At 53.7% G+C, this 21413-nt stretch overlaps 1 protein-coding gene across 3 annotated transcripts in view; it reads right to left on the bottom strand.

Moving 5' to 3' along the window:
- PALD1 (phosphatase domain containing paladin 1) overlaps nt 1-21413 on the bottom strand; it is an 87962-nt gene that overhangs the window by 11722 nt on the left and 54827 nt on the right. For 2 of the 3 annotated variants that reach the window (XM_037804799.1, XM_037804797.1), the window contains exons 11-18: nt 18576-18671; nt 18015-18143; nt 17427-17543; nt 17187-17342; nt 16719-16901; nt 15366-15506; nt 15138-15209; nt 11571-11711 (exon numbers count right to left, since the gene is read on the bottom strand). In XM_037804799.1, the coding sequence (XP_037660727.1) occupies nt 11571-11711; nt 15138-15209; nt 15366-15506; nt 16719-16901; nt 17187-17342; nt 17427-17543; nt 18015-18143; nt 18576-18671 (1035 nt within the window). The remainder of the gene's footprint in view (nt 1-11570; nt 11712-15137; nt 15210-15365; nt 15507-16718; nt 16902-17186; nt 17343-17426; nt 17544-18014; nt 18144-18575; nt 18672-21413) is intronic. The other variant, XM_037804798.1, reaches the window with a different exon arrangement.

Here is a 21413-nt window from a genome sequence, read left to right as displayed (position 1 = left end):
GCTGCTGTGAGGACTGGAGGAGACAAAGGTCAAGAATGTTGTCAGAAAATCCAAAAAGCACTTCTCAAGTTAAAGCATCTCAGCCTTTATCTTAAAAAAATCTCAATTTTTGATCAAATGAAGTTTCACCTCTCTCTGCTTGGCTACCTTTACCTCAGCTTTTCTGCAAACTTCTTCTGAAGGGACAGAGGGGAGACACATCAGGCTGTTCATGAATACGGAGCAATAAGAATTAACGTCACCGGCCAAGGCCTCTGGAAAGGGTCCCCGGCATTAATGAGTCTAGCAAGGCTTCCTTCAGAAACCCTGACCTTGATGTCTGTCCAAATATTTTCTCTTTCCAGGAAACAACTAATTCACCAGACGTGTCGCGACCAAGGGCCGGGCCATCGTGGACTCCCCTGGGCCTGAGGCTCAGCCTCCCCCTTCTATCCCTACCTCTTGGAGTGGCTTAGTTCAAAGGGGCTTTTCCTTTCTTTTTCCTCTTGAGGAATTTATTTTAAATGCCCTGAGCATGCTGGCCCCCTCCCATGCACGAGGTAACAGGCCCTGGCCCGACCTCACTGAAGCACTAGAGACAAGAGGAGGCGCCATGGGGGACTGCAGCCCCCAGAGGCTGGGCAGCTTGAGACGGGCCTGGGTAGAGGGGGGGCGAGACTGTTACACCAAGGAGCATCTGTCCCAGTGGAAACCGTGTGCAAGTGTGGTCCCGTCACCCACACACAGAAAACAACATGCCTGTGATCCATGTCTGTTATGTGTCCTTGTCCTCTGGTCTTCTCCACGCTAATCAGTCTAGAAATACCTAAGGACTCTAGCTCTTATTTTCCCGCACAGCAGGTGTGAGGTGGGCAGGAGGAGGTGAACTGTGCCTGCTCCTCCTTGGGAGGCCAGGTGGCATGATGGAGAGGCCCGAATCTGAGGGCCAGGGTCCCACCACCCACCAGCTGTGTGTTCTTGGGCAAGGCCTGTGCCTCTCTGAGTGCCCCTTCCTCAGGCACAAATGGAGAGGACGTTAAACTCCACCATCCCTCACACACAGGCATGGTGTGAGGATTAAGTGGGACTGCAGAGGTGAAAATGCACGGCCAGCAGGGTGGGGGCAGCCCCTGGGCTGGTTCTGAGTTGGGACCCGCTGGGCCTCCAGCACTGGTCTCCAGGGATCCCCAGCCTCCCCTCACGTGCCCTCCCCCTTTCTTCTCCCAGACCCTCCACTGGCCACAACCTCCTCACAGACTCCAACCCCATCAAAGTCCGGAGGAAATTTAGGGCCAACTGAATCCAAGTTTCCTCTCAGCTTTCCAGAAGCACCTTCCAAACCGAGTCATCCTCTGAAGATGGGCGAGTAAAGGGAGAAAGCACACACTGAGCCTGCTTGCCCTGTACCAACCAGACCTCAGGGGACGCGTCCATCTCTGGAAGCACGACAGGTGATGAATGCAGGAAGAAGGACGGAATTAGCGGATCACCATTGTGCAAGCCCCTCATGACATAAGGAATCCAGCGAGGTGGGCTGGCGGCTGCCAACGTCACAGCGGGAGGGGCAAGGGGGCCTTCCGGACCCCCGATGACAGCACACAGCACCACCTGCAAGTATTCCTGCCAAAATGAAACCCGAGTCTGAGGAAGCCCCCGGCTCTCACTACCGGTTTACGGAGAGCACAGGGACAGCACATGATCTAACCTGGGAGATGCTATCAGTAAACTCCAGGCCGTAACCCCTGAAAGATGAATAACCCAGTTAATGCAACAAATACGTTTTGGGGAGTGGAGGATGAGGAAGGGGAAATTATTAGAGGTAAGAGACTTAAGAGACATATCAACCAATCGTACTGTGTGGATCATGCTTGGATCTGATCCAACAGTAAAAAGTCTTCTGTGAGGCTGGTGGGAATATCAAAACACTGACTAGAAACTGACGATAAATTACTGTTAATTGTTTCAGGTATGATAACAGCATTATGATTATCTTTTAAAAGACGATCTCCCCTTCTTTTAAAGGATGGACCAAAATATGTAAAAATTAAAGCATATGAGGTCTGGGACCTGGGTGGGGAGGGATTTGAGGAGGGCTTTAGATGAAAGAAGAGTGACCACGATTGAGAATTGTGGAAGAGGGAAGTGAGCAGACAAGGGTCCATGAAATTATTCTCTCTGCTTTAGTATAAACTTGAAATTTTCCAAACTAATTTTAAAAAAAAAAATCTTTACCTTTCAGCTCAGCCAATAATTCTCTCTCTAAGAATCAGCCCACAAAAACAATCCACACGATGAAAGAGCGACATGCCCTGAATCCTCACCTTATCACCACCCAACTCAGCATACAGGAAACAATCTAAAGGTCCAAATACAGGGACAGGATGCGAAACTGGGGCATTTCCACTCGCTTGCATATGACCCGAGCATTAAATATGAGGCTATAAAGGCTCTTCTGCTAACAGCTGGAACTATTTAATTGGCTGTTTCCTGCCTTGACTTCTTAGAAAATAAGCTCAGTGAAGCATTCTTCGCTGGTCTAGCCCCAGACAAGGTCCAGCAGAGGACAGGCACTCAGTAAGCATTTGCTGGATGAGCAGATTGTGAGCACGTGAGTCTGGTGAGCAAGCAGGACACAGCCTGTGCACACACCACAATCAACCTGTGTAAAAGGGCTCATGCAAGCAGACAGAGATCAGAAAGAAAAAGGCAAAAATGAAACATCGTGGGGTTCGTGGGATTCTTGGGGATTTCTAAGCTTTTGGTAATGGTCTCATATTGTCTTTAAAACAACAAACCAACCACAAGCAGCCTCGCCCCTGTTGTGTGACCTCAGCACACAAATGGAGATTCACAGCACATCCTGAAATCTCCTTTCTGATCCACAACAGAGAAGTGATCTCCAGAATCTTCCACAGTTCCCTGCTGTGCTGGTTTGTATATATTATGTCCCCCAGAAAAAGCCATGTTCTTTGATGCAGTCTTGCAGGGACAGATTGATTAATCTTTTTGATTAGGGTGTGACCTCTTGATTGGATATTTCCATGGAGATGTGACCCACCCAACTATAGGTGATAATTCTGATTGGATAATTTCCATGGAGTTGTGGCCCTGCCACTCAGCATGGGCCTTGATTAGTTTACTAGAGCTCTATATAAGAGCTCAGACAGGAGTATGCTGCAGCTGAGACAGACATTTTGAAGACAGCTGTTGAAAGCTGATGCTTTGGAGAATGCCATTTTGAAAACAACCTGGGAGCAAGCAGATGCCAGCCACGTGCCTTCCCAGATAACAGAGGTTTTCCGGATGCCATTGGCCTTTCTCCAGTGAAGGTAACTGTTCTAGTTTGCTAAAGCTCCTGTAATGCAAAACACCAGAAATGGATTGGCTTTTATAAAATGGGTTTATTTGGTTACACAGTTACAGTCTTAAGGCCATAAAGTGTCCAAGGTAATGCATCAACAATCAGGTACCTTCACTGGAGGATGGCCAGTGGCTTCTGGAAAACCTCTGTTAGCTGGGAAGGCACGTGGCTGGTGTCGGCTCCAGAGCTCTGGTTTCAAAATGGCTTTCTCCTGGGGTGCTCCTCTCTAAGCTTCAGCTTCTCTCCAAAATGTCACTCTCAGTTGCTCTTGGGGCATTTGTCCTCTCTTAGCTTCTACAGAGCAAAAGTCTACTTTCAAAGGCCATCTCCAAAATGTCTCTCATCTGCAGCTCCTCTTTCAGTTCCTGTGCATTCTTCAAAGTGTCCCTCTTGGCTGTGGCTCCTCTTCAAAACGTCACTCTCAGTTGCTCTTCAAAATGTCACTCACAACTGCACTGAGTTCCTTCTGTTTGTCAGCTCATTTATACGGCTCCAGTGATTTAATTTAGACCCACACTGAATGGGTAGGGTAACACCTCCACGGAAATTATCCAATCAGAGTCATCACCCACAGTTGGGTGGGGCACATCACCACAGAAACACTCAAAGGATTCCAAAATCTAATCAACACTAATATGTCTGCCCACATAAGACTGCATCAAAGAAAATGGTGTTTTGGGGGACATAATACATCAAACTAGCACAGTACCCTATTGTTGATGCCTTACCTTGGACACTTTATGGCCTTAAGATGGTAACTTTGTCACCAAATAAACCCCCTTTGTAAAAGCCAGTCCATTTCTGGTATTTTGCATGACGGCAGCATTAGCAAACTGGAACACCTGCCAAGGGCCCTGGAGTATTTTTATTGCTGGAAGGAGCACAAACTTCACATTCCAGGAGCACTTCTTCCTGGTTGCTTATTATTAAAGCGTAAGTTAACTGCTGAACCCAGCAGGGGACAGGAAAGTGAAATTTACCATTTGGGCATTCTGGGGGCTGAGGGGCAGGGAGCCCAGCAGCCACGTGCTGCCAGGGGTTTCAGAATCTCAAGTCTGCAGACTCTCAGAGGAAAATATGGATTAGGGACCAGATTTGGCATGTTCCCAGGCAAACAGAGCCGAGGTGGGTGATAAATCCCCACCGAGCCCAGGCTCAGCTCCATTTCTACCCCAGGGTTCTGGGGGCTCCACCCAGCTGACAAGAGACACCTGTACACACAGTACCCCAACCTGCTGTGAGCAGGGAACCACAGACTCCACTAAAGAGCACCTGGAGGCTTCTGGTTTGAAACCAGAGGGCAGGGGTTTAAACAGCCAGATGGCTGCCAGTTCCCGGGAGCCTGCTGGCGGAAAGGGGTGGGAGAGCGGCTGCCTTTCCATAGCCTCAGCAAGTACCCTGCAGCCCACAAGGGCAACATGGGCCAAGAGCCCTGGTTAAGGGCAACGTGGTGGGGGAGGGGCACAGGGCTGAGTCAGGACCTCGCCTCATTCCCACTCTGCTGCCAGCCCACGTGGGACCTTAGGCAACCCACTCTCCTCTCCAGGTCCCATTTGTTCATCTATAAATAGAGAGGTTAGATCTCTCTAAGTCACTAAAACTGAGGGTCTATTAGAGGGCGGTTTGAAGCTACAAGGAACATCACAGGATGCTCTTGCCCTAATATTTGTGGAGCACTCACTGTGTGTCAGCCAGGCCTTTTATTTGCATTCCCTCGTCCCATGCATGACCCTGCCAGGTTAGTATCACCAGTTTGGCCACAAGCAGAAGGTGGCCCTGGAGAAAGGCAGTGCCCTGTCCAAGCCCAGGTCCCTCCAACTCCTATGTCTGCATCCTTCCCCCTCACTTCCCCGCTACGTCCACATAACACTTAACCTCCTTCCTGCCAATCTGACCCAGGGCTGGCCACTGGGCCACACCGGCCACAGAGAAGTCCATTCTGATGTCCATTCCAATCATATGCGTTTTCACAATTCAGAGACATTAAATAGAAAGTCTCCCCCACGCACACAATGCAGAGCTGGCCAGAAGCTCCTTTTATTTCACATTCCTGGAGGCAGCTGGGACAGCTCAGATCACCCCGACCTCAGAGGCAGGACACAGGTTCCAGGCCCGGCTGTGACGCACAAGGGACCGTGGAAGAGGCGTATTCTGCCTTTCTGGCTAATGGAGATACCAGCTTAGTCACCAAAAAGCTGCAGTTCCGAAACCCGGGTCATGACCAGTTTCACGGGTCCACAGAGAACTTAGACAAATAAATCTCTTAAAGGACCGTCCTATTCTGAGACGATGGCATCCTACCTTTCTGGTACTAAAATACCCTTCCTTTTATGCAGTGCCATCTATATTAGATGGTAGTTGGGTTTTTTAAATTTCTTTCCTTCCTTCCCTGCTTTAAAATGGGCATATTTGACAGAATGACACGTTGGCAACCTTAGAAGGGTCCTTCCCTTTCTTTGAAACCAGTCTGTGATGAGGCCCCTTTAGTTCTTTGTTCTGTAGCACTTCCAGGGTCTACAACTGGATGACCCGTAAGCTCTCCTGATGCTTAAGAATCCAATGACCAGGACCTTCAAATGGAAATCCCGTCCCTCCTTTCAAGTGTGGCACGTCTGAGGGGGCCTCCGATTTCCCCGCCCTGAGCCCAGGCCCCCGCACCCCTCCGCACACCTGAGGGGACATAAAGCTGAGGGCAGGCGGGGGAGGAAACGCGACTGCGAGGGCCTGGGGAGCTGGGGTTTCCTCCCGACTTCGCCCCAGGTGCCTTAGCCCTTTGGTGAATTTGCTTCGTATCTGTCCACTGTAATAAATCTTGGCCGTGAGTATGGCTACACGCTGAGTCCTGGGTGTCCTCCAAATGAGTCATCGAACCTGAAGGTGGTCTTGGAACCCCTGACACCGAGGGTGACAACAGGATTTACACCCTTCGAGAACTCCTCGGAGAGGAAATGGGCAGGTGGCTAACAACCATTGCAGGACTAGGTGCAAACCAGAGCACCTGTCTCACCAGAGCCCAGGGGCTCCACCGCTCAGAACCGCAGCCAGCCTGTAGGAGGCTGAGCCACTGCAGGCCTCTTCTGAAAGGAGAACCACCTGTGGGCGGGGAATGAGGCCGGATTGGGAGTCAGAAGGCCTGGGTTCAAAGGCGGGCTCCACCTTTGACTAGGAGTCAGCCAGGAGCCCTGATGGCAGCTCACTTATGCACCGCCTGGGGATGGTGATGCCCTCCAGGAGGACAAGAGAGGCAGCACTGTGTGGGGACATCTCATAAGGCACCACTCCTGTCTCCACATATGGAATTGTCATTTAAGAAAATACGCACTAATGCACTATCACAATTGTCACAACTCATTAATAGAAACACGCTCTGTTCTTAGAAATAAAGGAACCCACAGAGGTGCAAAACACTTACTCTTGGCAGCAATAAAGGAGCTCAAAGCCTTGCTGAGATAACTTGAGATTCACAAGAGAATGTCTACAGGGAACAGCTTACAAGCTTTCTTCTCAAAAGCCTTTCCCAGGCCATGCCTTCCCTCTTCCTGGTGGGGTCCGGGAGCCCAGGAGATGAGGGATGACACCCAGAACCAGTGCCGGGGTCAGGTAGGTGGCTTGGCCTCTGGCCCCACCTCTGCTACTGACCCGCCAAGCAACCTGTGGCCCATCCAAGAATTGCTCAGGGCTTCATCTGAAAGTGAAGCAATGGCCCTGGGTGACATCTGAAACAGCTTCCAGCTCTCATGTTCCAGAAAAGCCAGGCCCAGCCTTCACCCCCTACCCACCTCCCACCTCAAAGAAACCCCTGTCTAAGCACAAGACCTGGAGTGGCTAGGTCCCCTCAAATTAAATATATAGTGACCATCCACGACGGGCTTTGTTTTGCATTGTTGATGTGCAGTAAATAAATAAGTAGGCCAAGGGCATCGGCACCCAGGGGAGGCTCCACTGGGAGCTAAACGCACAGTCCACGAGCAGATTCCTGACGCTGGGAACTGGGAGGAGCCTCAGAGACCTTCATCCCTACCCCTCAGATATAGGTGAGACACCGAGGCCAGAGACAGATGGGAGGTCCCCACCTGCACCCAGCACATGTGGGACTCTAGACAGAGCAGCCCCACTTCCCTAGGAAGACACCAAGGGGAGGCCTGGGGAGGAATGGGCTAGAAAGGGTGGGCTCGCCCTGAGGTCCCTGCCAGAGGGGATCTGAGCGTCTCTCTCAGGGCTGAGGGCCTGGGGCTCTGCGGTCTGGCTCGGATCCTGGGTCAGTTCAGGGCCACAGCGGGGCAGGGGCTGTGGATGACAGACAATACATGGAAAGACACACCATCCTCTGTTCATGGAGCCAAAGATAATATTGTTAAGATGTCAATACTCCCCAAATTGACCTACAGATTCAAAGCAATCCCTATCAAAATCCCAGCTAGCCTCTTTGCAGATTGACGAGATGATCCTAAAATTCACACACAAATGCAAGGGACCTAGAATAGCCAAAAAGATTCTATAAGAGAAGAACAAAACTGGAGGACTCACACTTCCTGATTTCAAAACTTACTACAAGGTAACAATAATCAAGACAGTGTTGTATCAGCATATGGACAGACACCTAGATCAATGGATAGAACTGAACTCTCACATTTCCAACTTCTGACAAGGGTGTCTTCAAGGGTGCCGAGACAAGGGAAAGAGTGGTCTTTTCAATAAATGGTACTCAGACAACTGGATATCCACATGCAAGAGAACGGAGGTGGACTCCTTCCTCACGTCATATACAAAAATTAACTCAAAATGAATCAAAGAACCTAAAAGTAAGAGTTAAAACTATAAAACTTTGAGAAGAAAGTATAGATGTAAATTTTCATGGCCTTGGATCAGGCATGACACCCAAAGCACAAGCAACAAAAGAAAACAGATAAACCAGACTTAATCAAAATTTACAACTTCCATGCCCCAAAGGGCACCATCAAGAAAGCGAAAAGACAACCCACGGAAGAGAAGAAAAATTTTGTAAATCATACATCTGATGAGGGTCTAGTATCCAGAATATATAAAGAACTTATACAACTCAACAACAAAAACACAAATGGCCCAATTAATAAATGGGCAGAGACTTTAACAGACATTTCCCCAAAAAAGATACACAAATGGCCAATAAGCACATGAAAAAAATGTTCAGCATCATTAACCATGGGGGAAACACAAATCAAAAGCATGAAGTACCACATCATACCCATTAGGATGGTGATTGTTTTTTAAAAATGGAAAATAACGACTGTTGGCAAGAATGTGGAGAAATCGGCACCCTCATACACAGCCACTGCTGGTGGGAATGTAAATAGTGCAGCTACTTTGGAAAACAGTCCGGCAGATGCTCAAAAGGTTAAACGTAGAGTTACCATATGATCCAGCAGTTCTCATCCCAAAAGAAATGAAAACATATGTCCACATAAAAATCTGTACCCGAATGTTCATAGCCGCATTATTCTTAATAGCCGAAAAGGGAAAACAGTCCAAATGTCCATCAATTGAGAATGGATAAATAAAATGTGATGTATCCTTACAGTGGAATACTATTCAGCTGCAAAAAGAAAGGGAGGGCCGATACATCAAGCTCAGTGAAAGAAGCCACCTGTTGTATGATTCCATTCACATGAAATGTCCAGAATAGGCAAATCCATAGAAACAGGAAATAATTGAGTGGTTGCCTGGGGCTAGGGGGTTGGGAGGAAACGGGGTGTGACTGCTAAAGGGTCTGGTGTTTCTTTTGGGGATGATGAAAATGTCCTAAAATTGACTGTGATGCTGGCTGCACAACTCTATGAATATACTAAAAACCACTGAATTGTACCCTTTAAATGAGTGAATTGCATGGTTGTGAATTAATAAAATTGTTATAAAAAAAAGTGATAGGGCAAGACACCAGAGCAGCAGATCCCCAAGTGTGGTCCCCAGCAGCATCCTTACCATCTAGAAGCTTGTCAGACACCCTGATTTACGGAATCAGAAACTCTGGGGGTAGGGCCCAGGAATCTGCATTTTAACAAGCCCACCAGGTGATTCTGAAGCTCACTCAAGTTGGGTTCTTCTGCTTAGAGTACGTGGTTCTCAACCCCAGCTGCACACACTGGAAGCATCTGGGGAATTTTTTTTTAATCCATGCTCCACAGCAGACCAGGGTGAGAGCCCCGGAGCTGGAGGGTGTCTCAGGCCCCTCTGCTGTTCGGCCCTTTTAACAGTTTGGCCAAGCTCAGCTCACTGAGGCCACCTGGTGGCCACACTGGGGAGTGACCCCAGGTCTTGCCTCTGGCCCCCCAGGGTTCCTGGGCTGGGGGCTCAAGATCTCCATCTCCCGCTGCATAGATTAGCAACACCCTTTGGAATGGGGATGTATGGGCCTGGTGGAAAGGGGAGAGACTCAGCTGGCTCTGCCTCCTCCCTCATTAAATGACCCCACACCCCAAAGGCATCTACCACTGCAAAATAACCACCAGACCACTCCTCCCTGCTCACTGCCTCCTGGCTCTTGCTCATGCCATCCCACCTGCCTAGAGTGCCTCCCCCTTGCTCTCACTCTATCAGGACTGCTCAAGACCAGCTCTGTGGACCTCTCCCCTCTCCTCACGGCTCAGGCCACTGGGTGCTGCCTATTCCACCCTCCATGCCCCCCAAGGGACATCCAGGGCTACAGAGCTCCGGGGAGGGCAGGGCCCACCAGTGTGGGGGTGCCTGGAGGCAGAGAAAAGCAAACACAGCTGGAAGCAAGAGGAGTGGAGGGGGAGAGGGGGTCTCTGACAGACAGGGGCTAGCGTAGAATAGGGGCGGACAGCACCCCTTTTCAACTCCTTGGCTTCCAGCCGCAGGACTCTGCCTGGGCAGTGTCCTCTGGGAGTGGGAGAAGCTCGGCCTCTCAGCTCATTGCTGCCACCTGGTGGCAGCGTGCGAGGCCACTGTGCGCGGGACCCGAAGGGAACTCAGGCAGAGAAACGCGCCTTGGTTCACAGTCCAGCTGCTGGCCCTTGGAAAAACAACTCCATCCTCTGAAACTCCTTAACTATCTTCCCCACCCCACAATTGGCAGCCTCCTCACCTCTGCAAACTCCTCCCAACTGACCTGACTTTGGGCACAGCCAGGCCCCAGTCTCCAGCCAGGCACCAACCCTTCAACCCAATCACAGTCTGACCCATGACCTGAGCAAAGGCTGGCCCTGAGCAGTCATTTCACTGCCATGTGCCCAGCCGGGGGGAGGCAGGATGAGCGTGGAGCCGGCTCAGGGCCACCCCTCTCCCTGCAGGGGCCACTGGCAGGAGCTGTCCCGGGGAATGGCTGGTCAGCAGCACAGAACCCAAGGATGGTGCACACACCCCTCTTGGGCACGCCCATGGGGACGGCTCACTCACTCCAGGTCCAGTCTACATGAATCCTCCCCCACCCACCCCAACAACTGCCCCCATTTCCCATTCCAGCACTCCTCTCTGTCCCTGCAGCTGACCAAGGTCACTGGGCCAAAAAAGAATAGAACTAGGCAGGTCAGCCTGCTCCACAAACAGACCAGAGGCTGCCAACTCCAATGCCAACAGCCTGGTAACGGGGCCAGGAGGGACGTGTGACAGGGCAGAGCACGTGAGGACAGTCAGGCTGGGGGGCCCGAGCACCCCCCAGAGGGGCACCTGCTCCTGTCAGGGAAGTGGGCCACCCATGCTACCTTCCAATTTTTTCTAACAAAGGCTGAAAATGCAGATTTTCGTATGAAATCTTGACTTTTATGGAAATCTTCTGATTTTCTGATAATTTAATGAGTTATTCAAAACCGAGTTTTAACTGAGAAAGTCAAACAAAAGTCCATCAGGGGCTGCACAGACGTATATCGTTCCCGAGTTGACAGCCAGGACTCTGTGGACCGCGTGGGCTCCCTGAGTGGCCTCACCCACAGCCTGACCCCTGCCCGGACCCCTGGAACTCCCATGCTCCAGGAACCAGAAGGTGCCAGGACTGGATTCATTCCCATTGACCACACCCCTGATTGGTCCTAGGACCACAGCGTCTGTTACATACTTTGAACCCCACCCCTGCCTCCCACCAAGCACTCCAGAATCAAGCCGGGTCACATGGGGCTGGGAAATTTCAGGGATCACCTCCACTTCCAGAAGGTGGACGAGTGACCAAGAGCCGACGATGGTCCCCTGGTTCACGGAGCTGCCTCCAACCCAGGGTACCTGGGCTGGGGGCGGGGCTCACCTGGCGGTAGGTGCAGATGATGATTTCCCGCAGGTGGTAGTGCATGGGCGTCATGGTCTCGCTGACTGTGTCCAGCGCAGCGTCCACCTCCTTCTTCACTCGGTGCCCGTTGGGCAGCAGCTGCACCACCTTCAGCACCACCTGGGGCCAGAAGGGGTGATGAGCAGATAGGAAACCAACAGGGTGGGTGGGGGCAAGGGGCAGGGGCCTCCGCCCCAAGGCCGGGCTCACGGCCCACACCAAGAGGCCACAGCAGGCCTCGGCCCCAACCACAGAGAGCCCGCTTGCTCCTCGGCCAGCTGGAATGGGGCCAGGGATGGGGTCCTGGACTCCCAAGGTGCATGTTTTTTTAAGCATTAGATACCGTGCTTCAAACAAAATCTTATCCCTAAGTCTGATCAGTGAAACAGATAGGAGCCACATAACTGTGAGCAACAGGGAGAGGAGAAGCTGTATGACAAGGCCAAGTTCAGACCCCCAGGGCCTCCTCCTACCCCACAGCAGCACCAGACACCTGGAGGCCACTGCTCTGTAGACACTCATCACCTGTGGGGGCCTGGGGCCTGTGAGGGTCACTGCAGGTCAGGGATCTTACCCCCTCTTCCCTCCCAACCCCTCCCCACTTGATCCCACATCCAATTCCCTGCAAGGCCTCGACCTAATCCCAGCCCCCGACTGTCATGGCCCCCTAACTGGTATCCTGGCCTCCTCTGGTGCCCATACCCCCACCCCACCCCCCGAGCCACAGTGATCTCGTTAAAGTATACAGGTGAGCATGCCAATAGGTCACTCCCAGCTTCATATAAACCAGAACCCCACCAGGTCCCCAGGCCCCGACTTCCTGGCCCCTTCCCTGTCTGCATCTCCCACCTCGCTCAGACCCCTCCCTTCCCCCACAGCTTGAATGCCTTCCCTGAGCCCCTGGTGCCCACCCCGATGCCCTGCTGAGCCTACGATCCCCAACAGCCCACTTCTGGGTGAGCTTACCTGTTTCACTTCCACACCCATCCCCCTCCCCATTAGAGAAGCTTCCTGGGAGCAGGGGCTTCACCCCACCTGCTGTGGTACCCAACCTACAACTGCTAAATGGTTGATTTGACGAATGGCTAATCTGACTCACATCCTCTCTCTCTAACCTCCGCACTCACACACTGCCCCAGCTCCACCACCTTGAGGGAGCCCCAGGCCCCTGGCCCCTGTGCCGACACTCAGAAAGCCCTGGCCGCGGGCTGGGCACAGCAGGTGTGGCCTTAGCAGCCAGAGGGAGGAGCCCGCAGCTAACGTGGCTCGGGCTGCGCTGAGAGAAGAGAAGAGACTGCCCAGCCCACACCCCGGCCACACCTGGCTTCGGAAGCCCATAGCCGCTTCCGGGGCCATGGGCAGGTCCCCAGGAGGGCGCTGGGTCAGGAGCCCTGGCCCACAGGGTCAGAGGGCTGTGGCTGTGGCTTCTGCAAACTCAATGTGTGAGACCCAACTTCCAGCCTCTAGGAGTTCAAAGGGACTGCTCCACCCCTTGACTTCCCCATCTCTGTCACTGTCCCCACCAAGAAGCCAGAAACCCGAGGAGGGGGTGTCTCACTCCACATCTGTGGCCCCAAGACCCACCAGTTGGGACTGGGCTTCTCCTGCTCATCCCGCGGCCCCCTGCTCACCCAGGCCCTGCCTCTGCCCTCCAGTCCCTCCTCCACACAATACCCACCCCGCAGAGCCCCCCAGATTGAGAGTCTAATCCTGACTTCTCTGCCTTCCTGCTGGCCCCAAGGTCAAGGTCAAGGTCACAGAATGTGGCCCTCAGGGGATTCACAATGCACCCCCTCACCCGCCCCCACTGGGCCTCCTTCTGTCTAGTCACGCGCACCCAGGCGGGACAGGTAGCCTGCTCTAGTTCCCCAGGCACATCCTGTCCTCTGCACACTTGACCTGCTCTGCCAGGAGGGCCTTCCCCCCACAACAAGCAAATCACTTATCTTTCCAAACGCTCTACAATGTTGCCTCCTCCATGAAGCCCTCCTGAGCATCCCCCAGCCGCACCCTCGGCCCTCAGAATACTCTGCTGAGTGCCTCCCCACTGGACTGAGGGCTCAATAAACGCTGAACTAATTGCAAAGGAAGCTAGCCTAGACAAGAGACTATCTTGGGGAGGGTGAGGATGGGGGTACAGTGATGTCCTCAGGTCACATGATGTACATTTGGGGCACAGTCTCTGGGCCCCACTGCCTGGCCTATGTCCCAGCCCCAGCACCTCTCGCTGTGAATCTCGGGCAGTGAACTCAGTCCTCGGTGCCTCAGTTTTCTCATCTGGTAAACTGAGGACAATAAGGCCACGCACCTCTCGAACTGTGAAGGCTGAGAAAGGGAATGAACAGTTCTCAACTTGAGGCCTGGCCCGGGAGTTCTAACCAACACGTCTGCGGGTCCAATGGGGAGATTGGTTCACCAGAGGGCAGAACAGAGAGGGCAGGGCAGGGGCAGCAAAGAAAATCCCTGAGGACGTTTAACGCTCAGGGTCCCGAGGAAGGAAGAGACATTTTTGTGGCAATGAATGTGGGACCAAAGCAGGCACTAGAAACATGCCAGGTGGAGAGGCCCTCCTCCAGGAGGCAAGGCAGGGTCTAGCCACTCCCTGCTTGTGCTTGTGTGTGTGGCTTCAAGTTGCAACATCCAGCTTAGCTTTCCCATCATCATCATGCCATGGTTTTACTGAGCTCCTACTTGGGGCAAGCCCTGTGGACACGGAGCCCCTGTGGTGAACACCGTCCCACCAACATAGAGCCACAGTTTGCAGAAAAGATGGTCCTGAGATGGCACAAATAACCATGTCTTTACAGCTGTGATCAGCGGATACCCCATGAGGTAACTAGCATGAGGCTCGAGCAAGCCTGGGGACTCTGCAAATACCTCCCAGAGATCTGGCCGGGAGAAAGGAGAGGAGCGGTCCAGGGAGTGGGAACAGCATATGCAAAGGCCCAGAGGCTGGATTAAGCTCACGAGTTTGGGGAACCGCAAGGAGGCCAGGGTGGCAGGACGGCAGCGAGGCAGAGGAGGGGCGCCTCATGAGGCAGGCGAGGCAGACAGGGGCTGGCTGCAGTGCCCACCTCCGGGCAGCCACATGCCAGCTCAGAGCTCCACAGGTGGGGGCCTCAACACCCACCCACAGGGTGTCTGGGAAGATGACACCTGGCACACAGCAGGTGTATGATACATGGGTGACTGGGTCTGAAATGTTGGCAGCTGTCCATCCAGGGCCCTGAACCGAAACAGGGCAGGGCAGGCTGGGGCCTGGGCAGCAGTGTCAACATCGCCCAGACACGAAGGTGGCAAATGGCCTCCCTGGGGGCACACAGCAGCCCAGCAGCAGGAGAGGAGGGGGCAGGGGCCAGCCCCACCCATCCCCAGCTGGCCGTCTGCCAGGGCCTCAGAGCCAAACTGCCCCTCCCTTGGTTTGCTCATCTGTGAAATGGGAACAAGGAAGCACTGATATGGTGAGAGAGAAGGCGGCCACGGCTGTAGGAGGAGCTCTGAAGAACCCACCCCCCACTCCGACCTTCCCCCATGGGGCGTGCTCACCTCAAACTCGCCCTTGGTGAACTTGGCATCAGGCACACTGACGAGCTCCTCCTCACCCACCTCGGGGAAGCCCTGAGGGGAGGACAGCTGCTGGGACAGGGAACCCCTACCCCACACCACACCCTCCCCCAGGGCCAAGGGCCTGCACCCGGCACAGGCTCTGCCCCCTGCCACAACCAGGGCCCTCCCTGCCTGGAGACCCCTGCCCTCGTGAGACACCGCACATACGTGAATGTGCCAGAAGGTGAGCACAGCCACCACCATGGCGGTCGTGGTGCGGCCCTGGCCACTGAGGCAGCTGAACACGAAGCCGGTGCCTGGGTCCTTGGCAAGGGCGGCCCGCAGGGCCTCAAGCAGCCGGTCAAAATCCTGTGGGGGAGACCAAGGTCCGGTCAGCGGGTGCCTCCTGGCTGCAAACACAGTCCCGGGGGACCCGCCCACCCACACGAGAGACCCTGCAGCTATCTTCCGAGCGCCCTCCCCACCCCAGGCTTGTTTGCACACACATGGCTCACAGGGTACACCAGGAACCCCCGCATGTGTGGAAACCTGCACCCCGTGTTCCCCAGCACCCGGGACCCAGCACATGAGCAGACTCAGGTGCACACCTGGGCACATGTCGCCCACCCCCGCCAGGCAGGACCCGCACACACACTCCCCTCCACGGGCTGCACACAGACCCAGCCCCTCCCCCACCCCTCATTTGCCCCTGGCCTGGCCCCCATTTGTAACTGCAGACAATTGCCGTGGCACATGGCCCCCAGGGGGCAACAAACTCCGAGAAATGAGTCCCCCAGAGCAAAGTGTGGCTGGAACTATAAGCCCCAGGCACATGGAGCACATCATGGACCCTAAGACCGCAGCCAGACACACCCCCCCACATGCAAACCCACCCCCAACACAGACACTCCCCCAACAGAAACCCCCACCCAGACACACACAAGCGAGCACACATCAATGCACACAGAATCCGAGCAGGCACACACACCACACAGATGCATGCAGGGCCCTTGAAGCCACACACTATTCAGATGCCCAGAAAAAACTTATGTCACAAGCCAACAGATACCAACACACATACAGACACCTTCATCCCACATACACCTTCTTCCACAGACCCCAGACACACATGCAACACACACAGGCACACACACACACAACTCCCCACAAAATATATGCTCTCCACATATATCCCCCAATAGAGACACCAAACACAGCACAAACCCCATAGAAATGCACCCACCACACATATAGACACACTCCACAACACACTCCATACACATCCCCCAACAGAGACACACATCACAAACGCCAAGACCTGCCCAACCCCTCCCCCCCACACCTACAGCATAGAACACACACAGACACACACACACACGGAAACACAGAGCTTACAGGATGGGAATAAACCACTTGGGTCAAATCTGAGAACTCGTGAGACAATTTCCCAGGCCCTGCAGGAGAGTTTGAGGTGATTTTCTCCACCCTAAGCCATGCCCATAGCCAACGCCCAAGCCAGCTAGTGTGAAGGGGAGCCCCCTCCTCCTCCCCCACCTCCCCCACACCTCTGGCAGCCCTTACCTGCTCGCGGGGGGCACAGAAGTCTGGGACAGGGATACGGTGGTAGGTGAGGCCAGGGCAGGCCCCTCGGTGCTGGCTGAAAACCTCCTGCATGGTGAGGCATGTCTGGAACCTGGGGGTCCGCAGGCCCTCTGCACCCGGGGGAGGTGCACTCAGGTGGGCCTTCAGCTGAGTCTCCAGGTTCTGGGGGAGGTGGGACAGAGGGCACGGGCCACTGAGGCAGCCACTGCCACTATGGCAGGCCCAGCCCCTCCTTGAGCCTCAGGGGCCATAACTCCACCTGGGGCCAGGGGGGAGGCAAGAGCACTGGAGCACAAGTCCCACATCAGCCACTCCCCGAGACCACCCCCCTCGGGCCTGTTTCCCCATCTGTACAATAAGAACATGGGACCTTCTAAAGACTGTCCCAGACCAATTCCCCAGGAAGCCTCCAAGGCAGGGGGGATTTAGAAGGCAGGAGGGCCTCACCTCCAGCTGGTCAGGGGCCGTGGGGAGCCCAGGCCACCGCAGGCTGTGGGTGTGCCCGTTGCACTCCAGCACGGCCTCCTCCCTCAGGTTGACCCACACGACGTGCCGCAGCTTCCTCTTGGCATCAGTCAGGTAGGCCAGAATGCTCCCCAGGGCCTGGGGGCCAGGAGGGCGGCGAATGAGGGGGCTGTCCGTCCCCACCCCCGCCCCCCGAATGAACCCTGTCCCCCGAGTGGTCACCTTGGCACTGGGCTGGGCCGTGCCATAGATGGGCACCCGGGGCACCCGCCGAAAGTTGGCCACGTCCATCTCTCTGACAGTGCTGAGCGCGTCTGGGGAGACAAGGTCGTCTGGCCCCTGTGGGGAGAGCACCAAGCCTGGGACCCACAGCAGCCGACTGGGCCTCAGAGAGGTGCAGAGCCCGAGGCCACCCAGCTGAAAGGGGGTGCAGAGCCCTCTCACAGGCTCGGAGCCGCACCCCTGCCTGGGGAGGGTAAGAGCGATGGCATCCACTCTCCAGATGAGGGAGTCAAGGCTTGGAGATGAGAAACTGGTGGCAAAGATACTAGAACCCCAGTCTCCTGACTTATCCCACCTCAAGCTCCTGGGTTTGAGTCTGAGAATGTGCTGGAATGGAACAGTGGCCAAAGCTGCAAATACTTCGTGGGGCCTGAGAACAACCCGTTTTGCCCCCAGGGAGATCTCACCAGGCCACAGGCCATCATCCCTTTGCTTCACAAGGGCGATGCTTAATCCGATCCCACGGGAATCAAGACCCAGTGGCCCCGGGGCCAGGCCCTCCCTGCTCCTACATCCAGCCACACTCACCAGAGAGCCCTTGGCAATAAGGTCCCCGGGGACCAGGGGCGCCGCTGAGCTCAGGGTCACGGGCAGGCGGTACAGCTCCGGGTGGGTACACAGCCAGCGGCTGAAACTAAGGGCAAAGGCCAGCGGGTGCTGCAGCCCAAGGCAGAGAGAGACGGAGTTCAGGGGCACGGGGACATCCTGAGCTCTCCCTGACCACCGCATGGGACAGGGGGCCCCCCAACCATCCCCACATCCCCACTGTGGCCCCAGGGCAGGGAGGAAAGAGTGGGTGAGAAAGGACCAGGCCTGCTAAAGCTCGATCCTTCCAGGCCCTGAAACCCTGGCCAAGGGAACAGAGACCAGAGTCCCGGGAGGAGAAGTGGGGTGTCCTTTCACCTGGCCTGCTCAAGAAACAGCCCTCTATCTGGGCCTCTCCTTGCCTACTCCCTCTCCCCCATCTTCCCCCACCTGCCTTCCTCTGGGACCAGCACACATTTGTCCCCAGTCTCCTCCCCAGCTGTGGGGGTGGGAGGGCGGAGGGACCCCAGGAGAAGGGGGCTTGGTCGCTCCTCCCGGCCCCACCTGCTCATGGAGATAGTAGTTAAACAGGATCAGGTAGAAGTACCGCTCCAGGCTCCGCAGCACCCTCTGCCGGGGACTCTGCTGGCTGCCACTTCCCTGGGGGTGGGGGGCGGGGTGTTAAGGATGGGGCACCTCGGGGCACCTCAGACCACCCCGACCGTCCCTGGAAAGGCTGGAGTTAAGCCTCGGCCGGAGCTAAGGCCCACAGATCCCCAGAAGGCAGTCTACCCCACCTTCTAACAGATCTGCCAGGCAGGAAGCTCTTCCCCGCATCTAACCCTACCCGATTTCCTATGGTGAACCCTGGGGCAGGGATGGCCGGGGCCAGCAGGGGCTCCCGCAGTGCTGCTCCAGTGCCACCGACCTTCTCAGGGCGGGGCACCTCTGTGGAAAAGAGCAAACGCAAGAATGCCCTTTCTCTGAGCCGGTGTGAGAACTGTGAACCTCCCACCCCAGAAAACCAAAAGACCCTCACCATAGCCCACCCAGGGGACTGCTGTAACTCTCCCTAATTCACAGAGGGGAAGCTGAGGTTCAGAGAAACGAAGGGACTTGCTCAAAGTCACACAGCCGATGACAAACAGAGCTGGGTCCCCAAGCAAGTCTCCTAACCCCCGGCTGGCATCCCCTGGGAGGGGGCTGTCAGAGAGAATCCCAAAAGCCCCTCTCCCAAGCTGAGGGCCTCAGGGTCCCTCTGCTGGGTCAGCACCACCCTAGGAGGGCAAGGGATGGTGACAGAAGGCCCTAAAGAAAGGCCATGCCCTTTGCTGAGGTTTTATTCCTCTGCTAGAATCCAGACCAGGGGTCAGCAAAGTTTTTCTACAAAAGGTCCAAGAGCAAATGTTCTAGGTTTATGGGGAACATGTCTCTGTTGCAACAACTCAGCTCTGCCATTGCAGCCTAAAAGCAGCCATAGACAATTTGTAAATAAAAGGCAAAGGATTGTTCTTATAAAAGCTTATTTACAAAAACCAGTGGCAAATGCAGCAGGTGAGCTCACTGCCCTTCCACCCCTTACGTGGGACATGACTCCTGGGGATGAATCTGGACCCAGCATCGTGGGATTGAGAAAATCTTCTTGACCAAAAGGGGGAAATGAAATGAAACAAAATAAAGTTTCAGTGGCTGAGAGATCTCAAACGGAGTCGAGAGGTCATTCTGGAGGTATTCTTACGTGTTATATATGCATCCCTTTTTAGTTTATAGTGTATTGGAATAGCTAAAGGACCTGAAGCTGTTGAACTGCAACTCAGTAGCCTAAATTCTTGAAGACACCAGCATAACTATGTAGCTTACATGGTGTGACTGTGTGATTGTGAAAACCTCATGGCTCACACTCCCTTTGTCCAGTGTATGGACAGATGCATAGGAAAATGGGGACAAAAACTAAATGAAAAATAGGGTGGGAATGGGAGGATGGAATGTTTTAGTTGTTCCTTTTTACTTTTATTTTTATTTTTTTGGGAGTAGGGAAAATGTTCAGAAATTGATTCTGGTGATGAATGCACAGCTATATGATGGTACTGTGAATAGTTGATTTAGTTGATTATAAACTATAGATGATTGTAGCGTATGTGAATATATCTCAATAAAACTATATTTAAAAAAACAGTGGCAAGCAGATTTGGTCTGTGGGGTGTAGTTTGTGGATCCCTAACCTAGACTAAAGAAAAAAAATCCTAAATATAGAAAAACCTCATTTTCATGAAGCTGCTCATTGCAAAAGAATCTATACTGGAGACGAACTGGAAGCAAACTCACAACGGGATTGCTTAGTAAATCACAGCAGGGACATGTGCCCTGTCAGGTACTGTTCCAAATGCTCTAGGTAATTCATCTCCCCTAATCCTCACAACTACCCCATTTTACAAATGGGGAAACTGAGGCACTGAGTGGTTAAGCAGATTGCTCAATGCACACAATCTGTAAGTGGCACAGCCAGGCCACAGGCCCCGACAGGCAGGGCTGGAGCCCACATTTAACTTGTAGGCCAATGATGGCTGAACCACATAAAGGGTTTAAGCTACACAGTGAAAATCTCAGTGACAAAATCCAGGTATCAACACAGAAAAGGCTCATGCTTGAAAATTAAAGGAAATAAGCAAAATTCAAGTGTGTGCCAGGGCAACTTACACAAAAAAATTAAAAATGTAAACAAATGAAGGAAATGAGCCAAAAATGCTCACAATAGCTGTGCTGGGGTTATGGGTGATTTTTTTATCCCTTTCTTTGCCATTTCCCAATTTTCCGTAATAGAACATTGCATATAAAATATAATAACAAGTGTTAAAGAAGAAAAAGGCTCTGCAGGCTTAGGATTCCTTCCATGCTCTGTGTACAAACACCTGTCAAGCCACCCTCCTTTCCCCAGAGCGTGGGACGGGGCCTGCTGAGAGCCAACGGCCCATCCATCCTCAGGAAGCAGCAGCTGGACTAAACCCCAGCCTTCCCAAAGAAACCTTAGGGGTTTTATTTGGGGAGGAGCCACGGACAGTCTGGGAAGTGTCCGGATCCCGAGGCCCGCAGCGCCCCCAGCTATCGCCCCCTCCTCCATCCTGTTTATTCTGTAGCCGAGGAGACCTGGTCAGGGAAAGTAAACTTCCCTTGTCTGTCTGTCCCCAGCTCAGGCTCTCCTCACCTCTCCATCCTTTGAAAACTGCTCTTCCCATGGGTGAGGAAGCAGCCAGGAAAAGTCAGTCTGAAAAAAACCAGCCTAACAAAATTAGGCTCCGGGACTGAAGCAAAAGGAGCGGCTCGCTGCAGGAGACAGTCTGACGGTGCCTCCGGAAGCTAAGTGTGGAACTACCGTATGACCCGGCAATACCACTACAAGGTATA

This window comes from Choloepus didactylus, chromosome 15, assembly GCF_015220235.1.
Source record: "Choloepus didactylus isolate mChoDid1 chromosome 15, mChoDid1.pri, whole genome shotgun sequence".
NCBI classification, from domain to species: domain Eukaryota; kingdom Metazoa; phylum Chordata; class Mammalia; order Pilosa; family Megalonychidae; genus Choloepus; species Choloepus didactylus.
Note: the sequence above shows the minus strand (reverse complement) of the source record. Positions and strands in the feature narration are given on the sequence as shown.